This window comes from Ranitomeya imitator, chromosome 8, assembly GCF_032444005.1.
Source record: "Ranitomeya imitator isolate aRanImi1 chromosome 8, aRanImi1.pri, whole genome shotgun sequence".
In the NCBI taxonomy this organism is placed as follows: domain Eukaryota; kingdom Metazoa; phylum Chordata; class Amphibia; order Anura; family Dendrobatidae; genus Ranitomeya; species Ranitomeya imitator.
In genome coordinates, this window is record NC_091289.1 from 142,028,830 (window position 1) to 142,047,425 (window position 18,596).

Sequence of the window (18,596 nt, forward strand, 5' to 3'; positions counted from 1 at the left end):
AGACAATGTGATTTTCTGGATTTTTTTTTCTCAGTTTGTCTCCCATAGTTGAGGTCTACCTATGATGTAAATTACAGACGCCTCTCATCTTTTTAAGTGGTGGAACTTGCACTATTGCTGACTGACTAAATACTTTTTTGCCCCACTATATTAAACTAAAGTCAGCCAAAACTGGCGATATCGGCCAACAATCTAATGTGTATGGGGGCCTGCCACCTCTCCTCCGACAGATGATCTCAGAGAGAGAAGGATCCAACCTGTTTAATTTGAGATAAGCCACTGCCAAAGGACACAGGATCGCATGGCCAAGCCAAGCATTTTTATGTATGGTTGAGTTGAGAGAGATAGCTGTTGGCCAAACAATTGTTTATCCGACAGCTATCTAATGTGTATGTGGGCCTTTATTTAGAACCCCCCACACACACACTTAGCAGTGAAATACAACATGTAGTGTAAAATCCCTTTGATAATAACCACTTCAAATCTCCTGAAAAGGAAGACATACTAATGTAAATTTGCCAACAATGCAAAATTTGATTTTGCACCTCATATCTTGTATGCTCCGTGTCATAGCCCATAGCTATAGCAATTGTTAAACCTTTCATCTCTTGTGGCCCTACTTTGCAATGAACTAGAACATGATCTGCTTGAACTTGAACATTCAGTTCTTGAATATACTCTTGAAACAGGAAAAATGGCCAAATATAAGGATCTGTGTGACATTCACAAAGGTCAAATCATAATGGCTAGGTGACTTGGCCATATCATCTTCAAAATGGCAGGACTGATATGGTGTTACCCCTACGCAATGGTTGGCACCTTTCAAAATTAAGATAAGTTTGTGTTATTTTGCTGTTATACACACTTAAGGCCCCGTCACACTTAGCGACGCTAAAGCGATCCCGACAACGATACGACCTGTCAGGGATCGTTGCTGCGTCGCTATGTGGTCGCTGGTGAGATGTCAAACAGTGAGATCTTCCCAACGACGCAGCAGCGATGCGGTGACCTGTAGCGACCTATACAACGATGTCGTTGGTCGTTGTGACCCTGTCACATGGCAGCTATTATGACAATTCAGACCTCGATGAGGGACGTCCTGTGTGACGTTGTAGTCACACAGGCGTGCATTTGCATTGCCTTTTCCGTGCCCATTCAGTTCCGATTGGTGAAAACGCATTTGAGACCCCAAACGATACCTACCGTGCACAAAATATACAGTGGGGCAAAAAAGTATTTAGTCAGTCAGCAATAGTGCAAGTTCCACCACTTAAAAAGATGAGAGGCGTTTGTAATTTACATCATAGGTAGACCTCAACTATGGGAGACAAACTGAGAAAAAAAAATCCAGAAAATCACATTGTCTGTTTTTTTAACATTTTATTTGCATATTATGGTGGAAAATAAGTATTTGGTCAGAAACAAAATTTCATCTCAATACTTTGTAATATAGCCTTTGTTGGCAATGACAGAGGTCAAACGTTTTCTGTAAGTCTTCACAAGGTTGCCACACACTGTTGTTGGTATGTTGGCCCATTCCTCCATGCGGATCTCCTCTAGAGCAGTGATGTTTTTGGCTTTTCGCTTGGCAACACGGACTTTCAACTCCCTCCAAAGGTTTCCTATAGGGTTGAGATCTGGAGACTGGCTAGGCCACTCCAGGACCTTGAAATGCTTCTTACGAAGCCACTCCTTCGTTGCCCTGGCGGTGTGCTTTGGATCATTGTCATGTTGAAAGACCCAGCCACGTTTCATCTTCAATGCCCTTGCTGATGGAAGGAGGTTTGCACTCAAAATCTCACGATACATGGCCCCATTCATTCTTTCATGTACCCGGATCAGTCGTCCTGGCCCCTTTGCAGAGAAACAGCCCCAAAGCATGATGTTTCCACCACCATGCTTTACAGTAGGTATGGTGTTTGATGGATGCAACTCAGTATTCTTTTTCCTCCAAACACGACTAGTTGTGTTTCTACCAAACAGTTCCAGTTTGGTTTCATCAGACCATAGGACATTCTCCCAAAACTCCTCTGGATCATGCAAATGCTCTCTAGCAAACTTCAGACGGGCCCGGACATGTACTGGCTTAAGCAGTGAGACACGTCTGGCACTGCAGGATCTGAGTCCATGGTGGCGTAGTGTGTTACTTATGGTAGGCCTTGTTACATTGGTCCCAGCTCTCTGCAGTTCATTCACTAGGTCCCCCCGCGTGGTTCTGGGATTTTTGCTCACCGTTCTTGTGATCATTCTGACCCCACGGGGTGGGATTTTGCGTGGAGCCCCAGATCGAGGGAGATTATCAGTGGTCTTGTATGTCTTCCATTTTCTAATTATTGCTCCCACTGTTGATTTCTTCACTCCAAGCTGGTTGGCTATTGCAGATTCAGTCTTCCCAGCCTGGAGCAGGGCTACAATTTTGTTTCTGGTGTCCTTTGACAGCTCTTTGGTCTTCACCATAGTGGAGTTTGGAGTCAGACTGTTTGAGGGTGTGCACAGGTGTCTTTTTATACTGATAACAAGTTTAAACAGGTGCCATTACTACAGGTAATGAGTGGAGGAAAGAGGAGACTCTTAAATAAGAAGTTACAGGTCTGTGAGAGCCAGAAATCTTGATTGTTTGTTTCTGACCAAATACTTATTTTCCACCATAATATGCAAAAAAAATGATAAAAAAACAGACAATGTGATTTTCTGGATTTTTTTTTCTCAGTTTGTCTCCCATAGTTGAGGTCTACCTATGATGTAAATTACAGACGCCTCTCATCTTTTTAAGTGGTGGAACTTGCACTATTGCTGACTGACTAAATACTTTTTTGCCCCACTGTAGGTGTCAGAAGAACAGTTGAAGAATAGATAAATCGAAGAGGAGTTGCAGGCCAGAGAACTCTACAACGATCTGCAAACCACCACGCGGTCAGGAACAAAGGATGGAAGCGCTACTATGTCACCTTCTGTTGAAGGCATGACCGCCAATCAGAACGCAGTAGCGACCACCAATCGGAGCGGAGGGGTGCGGAAAAGGCAATGCAAATGCATGCCTATGTGTCGGTGTCTGAGTCGTCAACGAGGTCGTTGGTAAGGTGTCAAACACAGCGATGTGTGCTACCCAGCGGGACCTCAACGATCAAAAAAAGGTCCAGGCCATTCCGACACGACCAGCGATCTCACAGCAGGGGCCTGGTCGCTGCTATGTGTCAAATATAGCGAGATCGCTACTGAGGTCGCTGTTGCGTCACAAAACTTGTGACTCAGCAGCGATCTCGCTAGCGACCTCGCTCAGTGTGAAGTACCCCTAAGTATGTTCAAATTTATTTCTGCTGTTCATTTGGAAGAACCTCTCATTGAGTGTGTGTGTTTTAACTAGAAAAATATTTAGAATTGAGAGTCCTCAGTGGTTTAACTAGACAGAGGTTCTCACTCACTAAGACAAGTGATTTTCTCACAGGTTCTGATGAGAAGGGCATGGAGGAGTCAAATACTCCTAATTCATGAAGAGGTGCTTACCTGTTAATGAATCAGGAGAGTCTTATGAGTGGCATGTGCCTCTGCGCACTATGACAGAAATCTTATACCAGTCTTTGACTAGAGTTATATTTCTGGAGTAAGGACTCATGTATTAGATGAGCCATGGTGTCACACCATCTTTACGCCCCAGCTCCACCCACCCAGCTCCGCTCATTTGTGGGTAGCTGGGAGAAACTGGCGTGAAAATGCAAAATAGGAGCTAAAGTTTAGTGCAACTCCAAGTTGCACCAATATTTTGCAACTTTTTAAAGCAATTTACACCAGAACTCTGGCAAAAATGCTTTGATGAGCTGAGGCCTTAGCTCGACAGGATAAAACTGAAAGTAAATATCCACCTTGCAACAGAGCTAAAAAAGCTTGGGAATTTTTGCATACTGTGTTGTTGCTGAGTTCAATGTAAAAACACTATGTAGTAAGGTCATCGCTAGGGTTGAGCGACCTTCACTTTTATAGGATCGGGTCGGGTTTCACGAAACCCGACTTTTGGAAAAGTCGGGTCGAGTGAAATCGGCCGATCCTATAAAAAATTCGGGGTCGGGGTCGGCCGAAACTCGAAACCCAATGCAGTGCATTGGGTTTCCATGGTTCCCAGGGTCTGAAGGAGCGGAAACTCTCCTTCAGGCCCTGGGATCCATATTTAAGTGTAAAATATAGAATTAAAATAAAAAATATCCTTATACTTACCCTCTGACGCGCCCTGGTACTAACCGGGAACCTTCCTTCCTTAGAATCAGCCTTCCAGGACCTTCGGTGACGTCGCGGGTGACGTCGCGGCTTGTGATTGGCCGCGCGGCCGCCCATGTGACCGCTCGCGCGGCCAATCACAAGCCGCGACGTCACCCGCGACGCCACCGAAGGTCCTGGAAGGGCTGATTCTTACGAAGGAAGGCTGTCGGAAGGAAGCAGGGCGCTTCCGAGGGTGAGTATATTCCTATTAGGTATATACTCACCCTCGGAAGCGCCCTGCTTCCTTCCGACAGCCTTCCTTCCTAAGAATCAGCCCTTCCAGGACCTTCGGTGACGTCGCGGGTGACGTCGCGGCTTGTGATTGGCCGCGCGAGCGGTCACGTGGGCGGCCGCGCGGCCAATCACAAGCCGCGACGTCACCGCGACGTCACGGCAAGGTCCTAGAAGCGCGGATTCGAAGGAGGAAGGCTGCCGGTTAGTACCAGGGCGCGTCAGAGGGTAAGTATTGCAATATTTTTTATTTTAATTCTATATTTTACACTTTAATCTGAATTCCGATACCAATTCCCGATATCTTAAACATATCGGGAATCGGGATCGGAATTCCGATTCCAGATTCAAAAGATCGCCGACTTCATGGCCGACCCCCCACTGGGGTCGGGTCGGGTTTCATGAAACCCGACCTTGCCAAAAGTCGGCGACTTTTGAACAATTTCGACCCGTTTCGCTCAACCCTAGTCATCGCCCTCAGTTAAATATATTGTTATTCAGAACTATGTCTAGGGGATTTTCATCTATACATTTGGAAAATTAGCATTCAACTATAAAATTATAAAATAAAATAAATTAATTAGAATTTTGGACCTATTTGGATAAAGACAAAAAGTATTTCAAGGATGGATATGCACAATCCAAATTCACTGTGCACAGAAGGGGACATACTCCTTTTATATCATCATATCCTTTCATTTACCCTTCAGGTTGTATGTTGTACAATTCATGGTTAAAGTGTTCATTCATATATTTCTTTAGCATCCATCGAGACACAGGTCCTGGCAACACATTATTTATCCAGGTCTGGTAACGGCGCATGAATCGCAAATCAAAAGGAAGTCCTCCTTCTTCAACCCGTGGGAAAACCCACACTCCTTGTCGAGAACTAAGATATACCTGTGAAAATATAAAATGGTCAAATATAGCAATGTCATCGGAAATATGACCTATGGGTAACAGTGCAATGTCAGTCTTTTCCACCCAACTGTGGTCCTTATAACACAAATCTATCAAAGGTAATTTGCAGGAGGCACATCCTGCAAATAAAAGCACCAAGAAGGATCACATGGAGTGTCAGTAACTCATCAATTTGTCAGTATTTGTAAATCTCATTAGAGGTGGAAAATAAAAAAGATTGAAAAAAGGAAAGGTACGTCACAACATGAAGGGAAAGAAGACGTGACCTAGCAAAAAGAGATCCATCACTATGCCTATCAATTTTTTGATCTCCTGATGAACCCGTAGTAATGGGCGAAACGCGTCGATATTGTGATTCTACATCCCATTAGAAGCAGTACCATCTAAAGATTAATAACCTGGTTATAACCTCTTTTCATTTTATTTTTAGCCTGTATCATTGGGTCTCCTTAGTGAAAACAGGTTATCACACTTATCAGTTTTACTCACACTGCACACTGTACTTGCCTTAAAGCCCCTTCACATTAAGCGACGCTGCAGCGATACCGACAACGATCTGGATCGCTGCAGCGTCGCTGTTTGGTCGCTGGAGAGCTGTCACACAGACCGCTCTCCAGCGACCAACGATGCCGGTAACCAGGGTAAACATCGGGTAACTAAGCGCAGGGCCGCGCTTAGTAACCCGATGTTTACCCTGGTTACCATCCTAAAAGTAAAAAAAAACAAACAGTACATACTTACCTAACGCTGTCTGTCCCCGGCGCTCTGCTTCTCTGCACTCCTCCTGTACTGGCTGTGAGCACAGCGGCCGGAAAGCAGAGCGGTGACGTCACCGCTCTGCTTTCCGGCTGACCGACGCTCACATCCAGTACAGGAGGAGTGCAGAGCACAGCGCCGAGGGACAGACAGCGGTAGGTAAGTATGTACTGTTTGTTTTTTTTACTTTTAGGATGGTAACCAGGGTAAACATCGGGTTACTAAGCGCGGCCCTGCGCATAGTTACCCGATGTTTACCCTGGTTACCAGTGAAGACATCGCTGGATCGGTGTCACACACGCCGATCCAGCGATGTCCACGGGAGATCCAGCGACGAAATAAAGTTCTGGACTTTGTTCAGCGACCAACAATGGCACAGCAGGGGCCTGATCGTTGGTCGCTGTCACACATAGCGATTTCCTTAACGATATCGTTGCAACGTCACCAAAAGCACCGATATCGTTAACGATATCGTTATGTGTGAAGGTACCTTTAGGCTTGAATTTTGTGCCTGATGCGAACTTTAACCTTTTTATGACTATTTTGGACATTAGGAGCTGGAGTACACGCTTTTTCTTCATCCTCCATTGCTGCACGTCATGGTCGAGATGAAATCTCAGTGCTCCTTCGGTCTGTCGGTGAGCTGGCTGTGGCTTATTGCCCTTTTTTGCTATATAATTGATTCTGCATCTTTGTGCCATAGTCCACTTCACAGTATACCAGAATGTGGCAACTAGCAGTCCAGAATGGATGCGTTCAGCTCCAGTCACTTTTCCAAATCTATAGATCTCATAGCTGTAGCAGCTCATCTATCTGTAGTCAACGCGCCTCCAACTAAAATAGTAAGGCACGGACTGCCCCTCTTATATGGTCTGTCCTAAAGGCCCCTTCACATTTAGCGACGCTGCAGCGATACCGACAACGATCCGGATCGCTGCAGCGTCGCTGTTTGGTCGCTGGAGAGCAGTCACACAGACCGCTCTCCAGCGACCAACGATCCCGAAGTCCCCGGGTAACCAGGGTAAACATCGGGTAACTAAGCGCAGGGCCGCGCTTAGTAACCCGATGTTTACCCTGGTTACCAGCGTAAAAGTAAAAAAAAAAAAACACTACATACTTACCTACCGCTGTCTGTCCTCGGCGCTCTGCTTCTCTGGTCTGGCTGTGAGCACAGCGGCCGGAAAGCAGAGCGGTGACGTCACCGCTCTGCTTTCCGGCTGACCGACGCTCACAGCCAGTACAGGAGGAGTGCAGAGCACAGCGCCGGGGACAGACAGCGGTAGGTAAGTATGTAATGTTTTTTTTTTTTTACTTTTACGCTGGTAACCAGGGTAAACATCGGGTTACTAAGCGCGGCCCTGCGCTTAGTTACCCGATGTTTACCCTGGTTACCAGTGAAGACATCGCTGGATCGGTGTCACACACGCCGATCCAGCGATGTCCACGGGAGATCCAGCGACGAAATAAAGTTCTGGACTTTGTTCAGCGACCAACGATCTCCCAGCAGGGGCCTGATCGTTGGTCGCTGTCACACATAACGATTTCCTTAACGATATCGTTGCTATGTCACAAAAAGCAACGATATCGTTAACGATATCGTTATGTGTGAAGGTACCTTAAGTTCGCACCAGAGATTCAACGCTAAAAAGGTCCTCAAAACCAGAAGCGTTTATTGATAAAAAATAAATCTATAACTCTAAATTAGTTTATTGTAATAGAGTGAAAAATACCTGTGAGGCTTTTGTGCATAAATCTGTTGCTATATCAACTCCAGTGTTACCCATTCCAATTATTAAAACTTGTTTCCCTTCAAACTCATTAGGCCTCTTGTATTCTCGGCAATGCAGTACTTGACCTCTAAACTTTTCAATACCTTAAAAAAAAAACACAAATACGTAGGTAAACTGATAATAGTTTTCATAGCATACATAGCAATATTCCTAACATACCGTACATACTGTATAGACATACTGTACATACAATGACAATATCAGTCAGCATTACTCACAGCAAACAAGGCGAATTCACAGATATACTGTAGTGATGGGCCTTAGACTATATTTTCCATCAAAACATTATTTCAAATTGTTTAATGGTAATCTGTCACCAGATACCTGATTCCATTGGTATTTCTTTACTCATCTCACTGCTGTAGGTCTGATAATATCAATGATTTATCTACTAACTATTTCAATAAGGAGAAGTGTCCAAAACTAGCCACATTGTGTCTACACTGGGACTGCCAATCTATGATAGGGGGCTAGGATCAACAAAGGTCAAGAATTTCGAGGACCAATGTTATGCCCCTGTCAGAAGTTCTGGGCTGAGCTCCACTCTCGTCCTGTTTGGACGCGGCCTATTGTTGTGCTCTACATCAGGCATGCATCAATGATTTCAATGATTTCTTATACCCAGTTTACAAGATATTTTTAATTTGCTTACTGGTCAATGATATTTGCATGCTAGCTCTTTTGTTATAAAATGTTTCAACTGTTCAACCACATAACTTCAAATGTATAAGAAATCTATGGCACTAAGGTACATGTGTGTACGGCATGGTCCCTCGCGGTGAAGTCAGTGGTTCTATGGGTGTAAAGTAAATTAGGGAAGCATCGCATGGTGGCAAGCAGAGGGCGTATAGACCACTGTACACAGGTCCCACTTTAATGGTGTTGAAATCAGTTGCTGCACAGTGCCATCATCTTACATTTTTGCAGAGCCTGTATCATACTTAAAAAATATATACATAATGCAATATGAAGGCTTGTTTTACTATGTTAAGATCTATGCAATGCTACAAAATGTTCTACTAGCACCTGATTAAGCTTGGCTGACATCATTATTTTAATGAATCATGTCACTTTTGATAGTGGTTCTAAGCAAAGCATTTGTTTAGTTATGTTAAGTCATGTGTAAGGACTAGAGTTGAGCGACCTTGACCTTTTTAGAGTCGAGCCGGGTTTCGCGAAACCCGACTATCTCAAAAGTCGGGTCGAGTGAAATCGGCCGATTATGACGTAAAGTCGGGATCGACCGAAACACGAAACCCAATGCAAGTCAATGGGGCAGCATAGTCGGCAGTGAGTGGGGGCCAGGAAAACACCTAGAGTGCCCATTTTAATGTCAAAACCATCCATTCTTCTTAATGAAGCTTGTCAAGCGTAATTTACCTTATAATAATTGGAAGGCATTTGAAATTGGGGGTCATTTGGCTAAAGTTGTGGTGGGTAGGGCTGGTTCAAGTAATTAGTGGGCCCAGGAAATCTGGACCACGTCACGGCAGTGGAGCAGGGAGAGGTAAGTATTTCAACTTTGCAAGTGCTGTGATCCTGAGCAAGCAGGGGGGGCCCACTTGTTGGCATTGGCACTGGCACAGGGCCCCTCAAAGTACAGCGGTGTGTTTGCACGGCGGGGGCGCCTCCCACCGGCAGCAACACTTTTGCGTACTATGAGAGGCCTTGTGCCAGTGACGTCGCCAACTAGTAATCCTCCCCCCACCTGATGAAGGAACCTGCACTTTCATCTGCACCTTCCTCTTTGTCCCCGTGTAAGGTGGTATGGTATGCGGGAAGAGCAACCTGACTTTCAGCAGGGTCACAATGTTGTTGTGTAGCATGCACGGGGAATGTTGCGTTATGGGTCAATGTACCAGCAGACTCATCTATCACTGGCTGGGCAATGGGCACGATGAAGTGGAAACACAGATATAGGCCCAAAGAATAAAGTGGGCTAAATGCAGTTCAAAATTGGTAACACAGGAATAACCAGGGGGCATTGCAGTGGAGGACAACTGGAATGAGAGGCTGACACAGAGAGTAGGGCCAAATCAGTAAGTAGTCGAAATGCAGTTCAAAATTGGCAACCGTAGTAAACAGGCGGCACAGCTTTGTTCAGTGGAGGAGAACAGCAAGGAGTGGCAGACACCGATAGTAGGCCCCAACCCAACTAGTAGGCCAAATGCAGTCTAACATTAACAACTACTTAACAAGAGCCTGAAAATGGAATTTCAGGACAGGAAACCAGGAGAACAAACTAGTACGCCAAATGCAGTTGTTCCATTTAACCACAATTTAATGAGAGCCTGAAGATAGAAGCTCAGGAAAGGCAACCTGGGGAACACCTTGGAGTGTAACACACCATCTCTCTCCACCCCATACCCATTTTGTAGGCCTAATGCAGTGTACTTTTCTACAACTACTAAACGAGAGTCGGAAGACCGAAGCAATGGCAAGGAAACCTGGGGAACACCTTGGAGTGTAACACACCATCTCTCTCCACCCCATACCCAATTTGTAGGCCTAATGCAGTGTAGTTTCCAAGAACTACTAAACGAGAGCCGGAAGATCGAAGCTCAGGAAAGGCAACCTGGGGAACACCTTGGAGTGTAACACACCCTCTCTCTACACCCCATACCCAATTTGAAGGCCTAATGCAGTGTAGTTTCCAAGAACTACTAAACGAGAGCCGGAAGATCGAAGCTCAGGAAAGGCAACCTGGGGAACACCTTGGAGTGGAACACACCATCTCTCTACACCCCATACCCAATTTGAAGGCCTAATGCAGCGTAGTTTCCAACAACTACTAAACGAGAGCCGGAAGATCGAAGCTCAGGAAAGGCAACCTGGGGAACACCTTGGAGTGTAACACAACGTCTCTCTACACCATGGAAGGGCTGATTCTTAGGAAGGAAGGCTGTTGGAAATAAGCATTGCGCGTCCGAGGGTGATTATATTCTTATTAGGTATATACTCACCCTCGGACACGCCCTGCTTCTTTATTTGGAATGAATGTTTATTTGCAATGTGGTGTTGACTTTCTCTATTATTTTGGTAATTAATGATTTTATTATTTTCATTGTTTTGCATCTTCTCGGCAATAATATAAAGAAGACGCGACAGGACAACACTCGGTGGATGCCATATCTGTGTTTTCAATTTAAAAAACCTTTCAGTTAACTACTTGCAGGAGAAAGTAATTGTAGCTGGTGGCCATTTTTAGTACTGTACCAGATTTTAGTTGTGTGTTTGTTTTTAATGTTAAAATGTCTGCATTTGATATCTCACCAGTATTTTCTTTTTTATAAGCAAAATCCTTTTTTTTTTATTTTATGATGTTGGTTCAAGGGGTACACGGGCAGCAGTAGACAGGTCAGTGGAGGCCTAGTGGAAGGAGGGACCGCAGACAGGCTTCGAAGCCCTAACATAATAAATTGGGCTGCCTGTAGGCAATTTAAAATTGGTTCCAGGGGAACACGGGCAGCAGTAGACAGGTCAGTGGAGGCCTAGAGGAAGGAGGGACCGCAGATGCGCCAATGTTTCCCCCATACCAAATTTGTAGGCCTAATGCAGTGTAGTTTCCAACAACTACTAAACGAGAGCCGGAATATCGAAGCTCAGGAAAGGCAACCTGGGGAATACCTTGGAGTGTAACACACCCTCTCTCTACACCCCATACCCAATTTGAAGGCCTAATGCAGTGTAGTTTCCAAGAACTACTAAACGAGAGCCGGAAGATCGAAGCTCAGGAAAGGCAACCTGGGGAACACCTTGGAGTGTAACACACCCTCTCTCTACACCCCATACCCAATTTGAAGGCCTAATGCAGCGTAGTTTCCAACAACTACTAAACGAGAGCCGGAAGATCGAAGCTCAGGAAAGGCAACCTGGGGAACACCTTGGAGTGTAACAAACCCTCTCTCTACACCCCATACCCAATTTGTAGGCCTAATGCAGCGTAGTTTCCGACAACTACTAAACGAGAGCATGAAGATCGAAGCTCAGGAAAGGCAACCTGGGGAACACCTTGGAGTGTAACACACCCTCTCTCTACACCCCATACCCAATTTGAAGGCCTAATGCAGTGTAGTTTCCAAGAACTACTAAACGAGAGCCGGAAGATCGAAGCTCAGGAAAGGCAACCTGGGGAACACCTTGGAGTGGAACACACCATCTCTCTACACCCCATACCCAATTTGAAGGCCTAATGCAGCGTAGTTTCCAACAACTACTAAACGAGAGCCGGAAGATCGAAGCTCAGGAAAGGCAACCTGGGGAACACCTTGGAGTGTAACACAACGTCTCTCTACACCACGGAAGGGCTGATTCTTAGGAAGGAAGGCTGTTGGAAATAAGCATTGCGCGTCCGAGGGTGATTATATTCTTATTAGGTATATACTCACCCTCGGACGCGCCCTGCTTCTTTATTTGGAATGAATGTTTATTTGCAATGTGGTGTTGACTTTCTCTATTATTTTGGTAATTAATGATTTTATTATGTTCATTGTTTTGCATCTTCTCGGCAATAATATAAAGAAGACGCGACAGGACAACACTCGGTGGATGCCATATCTGTGTTTTCAATTTAAAAAACCTTTCAGTTAACTACTTGCAGGAGAAAGTAATTGTAGCTGGTGGCCATTTTTAGTACTGTACCAGATTTTAGTTGTGTGTTTGTTTTTAATGTTAAAATGTCTGCATTTGATATCTCTCCAGTATTTTCTTTTTTATAAGCAAAATACTTATTTTTATATTTTCTGATGTTGGTTCCAGGGGTACACGGGCAGCAGTGGTGTGGTCAGTGGAGGCCTAGTGGAAGGAGTGACCGCAGACAGGCATCGAAGGCCTAAAATAATAACACATGGCTGTAGGCAATTTTAAATTGGTTCCAGGGGTACACGGGCAGCAGTGCCCTGGTCAGTGTAGTAGTAGTTGAAAGAATGGACCGCAGACAGGCATCGAAGGCCTAAAATAAAAAAATTGGGCTGGCTGTAGGCAATTTTAAATTGGTTCCAGGGGTACACGGGCAGCAGTGGTGTGGTCAGTGGAGGCCTAGTGGAAGGAGTGACCACAGACAGGCATCGAAGGCCTAAAATAATAACACATGGCTGTAGGCAATTTTAAATTGGTTCCAGGGGTACACGGGCAGCAGTGCCCTGGTCAGTGTAGTAGTAGTTGAAAGAATGGACCGCAGACAGGCATCGAAGGCCTAAAATAATAACACATGGCTGTAGGCAATTTTAAATTGGTTCCAGGGGTACACGGGCAGCAGTGGTGTGGTCAGTGGAGGCCTAGTGGAAGGAGTGACCGCAGACAGGCATCGAAGGCCTAAAATAATAACACATGGCTGTAGGCAATTTTAAATTGGTTCCAGGGGTACACGGGCAGCAGTGCCCTGGTCAGTGTAGTAGTAGTTGAAAGAATGGACCGCAGACAGGCATCGAAGGCCTAAAATAAAAAAATTGGGCTGGCTGTAGGCAATTTTAAATTGGTTCCAGGGGTACACGGGCAGCAGTGGTGTGGTCAGTAGAGGCCTAGTGGAAGGAGTGACCGCAGACAGGCATCGAAGGCCTAAAATAATAACACATGGCTGTAGGCAATTTTAAATTGGTTCCAGGGGTACACGGGCAGCAGTGGTGTGGTCAGTGGAGGCCTAGTGGAAGGAGTGACCGCAGACAGGCATCGAAGGCCTAAAATAATAACACATGGCTGTAGGCAATTTTAAATTGGTTCCAGGGGTACACGGGCAGCAGTGGTGTGGTCAGTGGAGGCCTAGTGGAAGGAGTGACCGCAGACAGGCATCGAAGGCCTAAAATAATAACACATGGCTGTAGGCAATTTTAAATTGGTTCCAGGGGTACACGGGCAGCAGTGCCCTGGTCAGTGTAGTAGTAGTTGAAAGAATGGACCGCAGACAGGCATCGAAGGCCTAAAATAAAAAAATTGGGCTGGCTGTAGGCAATTTTAAATTGGTTCCAGGGGTACACGGGCAGCAGTGGTGTGGTCAGTAGAGGCCTAGTGGAAGGAGTGACCGCAGACAGGCATCGAAGGCCTAAAATAATAACACATGGCTGTAGGCAATTTTAAATTGGTTCCAGGGGTACACGGGCAGCAGTGGTGTGGTCAGTGGAGGCCTAGTGGAAGGAGTGACCGCAGACAGGCATCGAAGGCCTAAAATAATAACACATGGCTGTAGGCAATTTTAAATTGGTTCCAGGGGTACACGGGCAGCAGTGGTGTGGTCAGTGGAGGCCTAGTGGAAGGAGTGACCACAGACAGGCATCGAAGGCCTAACATAACAAAAATGTCAATACAATGGTATTGTCAGTGGCAGGCATTGAAGGATGTCAGCGCATAGACTAAACATTGGTGGAGCTGTGAGATAATTTTGCAAGTGGTAGAGCACTGTTTGAGCTGGGGTGGGGGGAAACTGTCTTGTGGCCGGCGGTACAGGCCCAGGGCCCCTCATATTACAACGGTGTGTCTGACGTTGGGTGCGCACCACCACCGCCAGAGACACTTTATTGTACTAGGAGGGACCCAGTGGCAGTGCCGTCGACCAAAAGCGGGCTCACCCACCTCTTCAGACAAACTGCACTCTCACGGGTGCTGTCGCCAAGTGTCGATACCACGGCCCCGTGTGGGGAGTTTGGCCATTTAGTGAGGTGTAAACATGTCGTATGCTGGACAATCAGGTGCAGAAAATTACGAGATTGGAAAAGGCATTCAGAATAGTCCACAGGCAAGACCTTTTCATAGGAAAGCTAGGTGTCAGCCGGGCAAGGTGGGTCAAAAGATTTCGAAATCCAGTTGTGGTTCATTTTAATGAAGGTTAGATCATCTACATTTTGGGTAGCCAGACGAGTCCTTTTTTCTGTTAGTATTGAACCTGCAGCACTGAATACTCTTTCTGATAGGACACTAGCTGCCGGGCAAGCAAGCTCCTGCAATGCATATTCTGCCAATTCTGGCCAGGTGTCTAATTTTGATGCCCAGTAATCAAATGGGAATGACGGTTGAGGGAGAACATCGATAAGGGATGAAAAATAGTTTGTAACCATACTGGACAAATGTTGTCTCCTGTCACTTTGAATTGATGCTGCAGTACCTGTCCTGTATGCGGTCATAGCAAAATCACTCCACAACCTGGTCAGAAAACCCCTCTGGCCAACGCCACTTCTGATTTCTGCCCCTCTAACTCCTCTGGTCTGCTGGCCCCTGCAGCTCGTGTGAGAACGATCACAGGCGCTGTGTGCAGGGAATGCCAGAAGCAAACGGTCAACAAGAGTTGATTGTTTGGTTGCTAATATTAGTTCCAAGTTCTCATGTGGCATTATATTTTGCAATTTGCCTTTATAGCGAGGATCAAGGAGGCAGGCCAACCAGTAATCGTCATCATTCATCATTTTAGTTATGCGTGTGTCCCTTTTGAGGATACGTAAGGCATAATCCGCCATGTGGGCCAAAGTTCCAGTTCTCAAATCTGCGGTTGTGCTTGGTTGAGGGGCAGTTTCAGGCAAATCAACGTCACTTGTGTCCCTCAAAAAACCAGAACCCGGCCTTGCCGCGCCACCAATTTCCAGTGGCCCCGGAAAAGCTTCCTCATTAAAAATATAATCATCCCCATCATCCTCCTCGTCCTCCTCCTCCTCTTCGCCCGCTACCTCGTCCTGTACACTGCCCTGGCCAGACAATGGCTGACTGTCATCAAGGCTTTCCTCTTCCTCAGCTGCAGACGCCTGATCCTTTATGTGCGTCAAACTTTGCATCAGCAGACGCATTAGGGGGATGCTCATGCTTATTATGGCGTTGTCAGCACTAACCAGCCGTGTGCATTCCTCAAAACACTGAAGGACTTGACACATGTCTTGAATCTTCGACCACTGCACACCTGACAACTCCATGTCTGCCATCCTACTGCCTGCCCGTGTATGTGTATCCTCCCACAAAAACATAACAGCCCGCCTCTGTTCACACAGTCTCTGAAGCATGTGCAGTGTTGAGTTCCACCTTGTTGCAACGTCTATGATTAGGCGATGCTGGGGAAGGTTCAAAGAACGCTGATAGGTCTGCATACGGCTGGAGTGTACGGGCAAACGGCGGATATGTGAGCAAAGTCCACGCACTTTGAGGAGCAGGTCGGATAACCCCGGATAACTTTTCAGGAAGCACTGCACCACCAGGTTTAAGGTGTGAGCCAGGCAAGGAATGTGTTTCAGTTGGGAAAGGGAGATGGCAGCCATGAAATTCCTTCCGTTATCACTCACTACCTTGCCTGCCTCAAGATCTACAGTGCCCAGCCACGACTGCGTTTCTTTCTGCAAGAACTCGGACAGAACTTCCGCGGTGTGTCTGTTGTCGCCCAAACACTTCATAGCCAATACAGCCTGCTGACGTTTGCCAGTAGCTGCCCCATAATGGGAGACCTGGTGTGCAACAGTGGCAGCTGCGGATGGAGTGGTTGTGCGACTGCGGTCTGTGGACGAGCTCTCGCTTCTGCAGGAGGACGAAGAGGAGGAGGAGGGGGTGCGAACGGCTACAGCCAATTGTTTCCTAGACCGTGGGCTAGGCAGCACTGTCCCAAACTTGCTGTCCCCTGTGGACCCTGCATCCACCACATTTACCCAGTGTGCCGTGATGGACACGTAACGTCCCTGGCCATGCCTACTGGTCCATGCATCTGTTGTCAGGTGCACCTTTGTGCTCACAGATTGCCTGAGTGCATGGACGATGCGCTCTTTAACATGCTGGTGGAGGGCTGGGATGGCTTTTCTGGAAAAAAAAGTGTCGACTGGGTAGCTCGTAGCGTGGTACAGCGTAGTCCATCAGGGCTTTGAAAGCTTCGCTTTCAACTAACCGGTAGGGCATCATCTCTAACGAGATTAGTCTAGCTATGTGTGCGTTCAAACCCTGTGTACGCGGATGCGAGGCTAAGTACTTCCTTTTTCTAACCATAGTCTCATGTAGGGTGAGCTGGACTGGAGAGCTGGAGATCGTGGAACTAGCGGGGGTGCCGGTGGACATGGCAGACTGAGAGACGGTGGGAGATGGTATTGTTGCCACCGGTGCCCTAGATGCAGTGTTTCCTACTACGAAACTGGTGATTCCCTGACCCTGACGGCTTTGGCCTGGCAAAGAAACCTGCACAGATACTGCAGGTGGTGCGGAAAATGGTGGCCCTACACTGCCGGAAGGGATGTTGCGTTGCTGACTAGCTTCATTGGCCGAGGGTGCTACAACCTTAAGGGACGTTTGGTAGTTAGTCCAGGCTTGCAAATGCATGGTGGTTAAATGTCTATGCATGCAACTTGTATTGAGACTTTTCAGATTCTGTCCTCTGCTTAAGGTAGTTGCACATTTTTGACAGATGACTTTGCGCTGATCAATTGGATGTTGTTTAAAAAAATGCCAGACTGCACTCTTTCTAGCATCGGATACCTTTTCAGGCATTGCAGACTGAGCTTTAACCGGATGGCCACGCTGTCCTCCAACAGGTTTTAGCTTTGCCACGCGTTTTGGGCAAGATACGGGCCCGGCAGATGGAACCTGTTGCGATGTTGATGCCTGCTGCGGCCCCTCCTCCTCCGCTTCAGAACTGCTGCCGCCTGCACCCTGTTCCCCCAATGGCTGCCAATCGGGGTCAAGAACTGGGTCATCTATTACCTCTTCTTGTAGCTCGTGTGCAACTTCGTCTGTGTCACCGTGTCGGTCGGTGGTATAGCGTTCGTGATGGGGCAACATAGTCTCATCAGGGTCTGATTCTTGATCAGCACCCTGCGAGGGCAATGTTGTGGTCTGAGTCAAAGGACCAGGATAGTAGTCTGGCTGTGGCTGTGCATCAGTGCACTCCATGTCAGATTCAACTTGTAATGGGCATGGACTGTTAACTGCTTTACTTTCTAAGCCAGGGACGGTATGTGTAAAGAGCTCCATGGAGTAACCCGTTGTGTCGCCTGCTGCATTCTTCTCTGTTGTTGTTTTTGCTGAAGAGGACAAGGAAGCGACTTGTCCCTGACCGTGAACATCCACTAACGACGCGCTGCTTTGACATTTACCAGTTTCACGAGAGGAGGCAAAAGAGCTAGAGGCTGAGTCAGCAAGATAAGCCAAAACTTGCTCTTGCTGCTCCGGCTTTAAAAGCGGTTTTCCTACTCCCAGAAAAGGGAGCGTTCGAGGCCTTGTGTAGCCAGACGACGAACCTGGCTCCACAGCTCCAGACTTAGGTGCAATATTTTTTTTGCCACGACCAGCTGATGCTCCACCACTACCACTACCCTCATTACCAGCTGACAATGAACGCCCCCGGCCACGACCTCTTCCACCAGACTTCCTCATTGTTTTAAAAACGTTACCAAACGAACGGTATTTGTTGCTGTCACACAACTTACACGGTGAGCTATAACTTCAGTATGATTTAGCTACCCCTTTACAGGTGGGTGAGACCACAACGAAAATCAGCCACAATGTTACACACTTTGTTGTTGTTGGCAACAAATGAGATGGCACACACGCAGGACTGTCACTGAAGCGCAAATGTAAATATTTATCTCCCACTGATTTGTGTTTGTTTTTTTTAAAAGGGAGACTTCAGAAAAAAAAAAAATTAAAAAAAAATTATTTTTTACAGAAGAATTTATAAAACAAATAAAATGAAATGATTGT

At 46.4% G+C, this 18,596-nt stretch overlaps 1 protein-coding gene across 3 annotated transcripts in view; it reads right to left on the reverse strand.

Annotated features, from left to right (window-relative positions):
- LOC138648017 (dimethylaniline monooxygenase [N-oxide-forming] 2-like) overlaps positions 1-18,596 on the reverse strand; it is a 117,747-nt gene that overhangs the window by 3,712 nt on the left and 95,439 nt on the right. For all 3 annotated transcript variants that reach the window (XM_069737471.1, XM_069737473.1, XM_069737472.1), the window contains exons 5-6: positions 7,890-8,032; positions 5,186-5,382 (exon numbers count right to left, since the gene is read on the reverse strand). In XM_069737471.1, the coding sequence (XP_069593572.1) occupies positions 5,186-5,382; positions 7,890-8,032 (340 nt within the window). The remainder of the gene's footprint in view (positions 1-5,185; positions 5,383-7,889; positions 8,033-18,596) is intronic.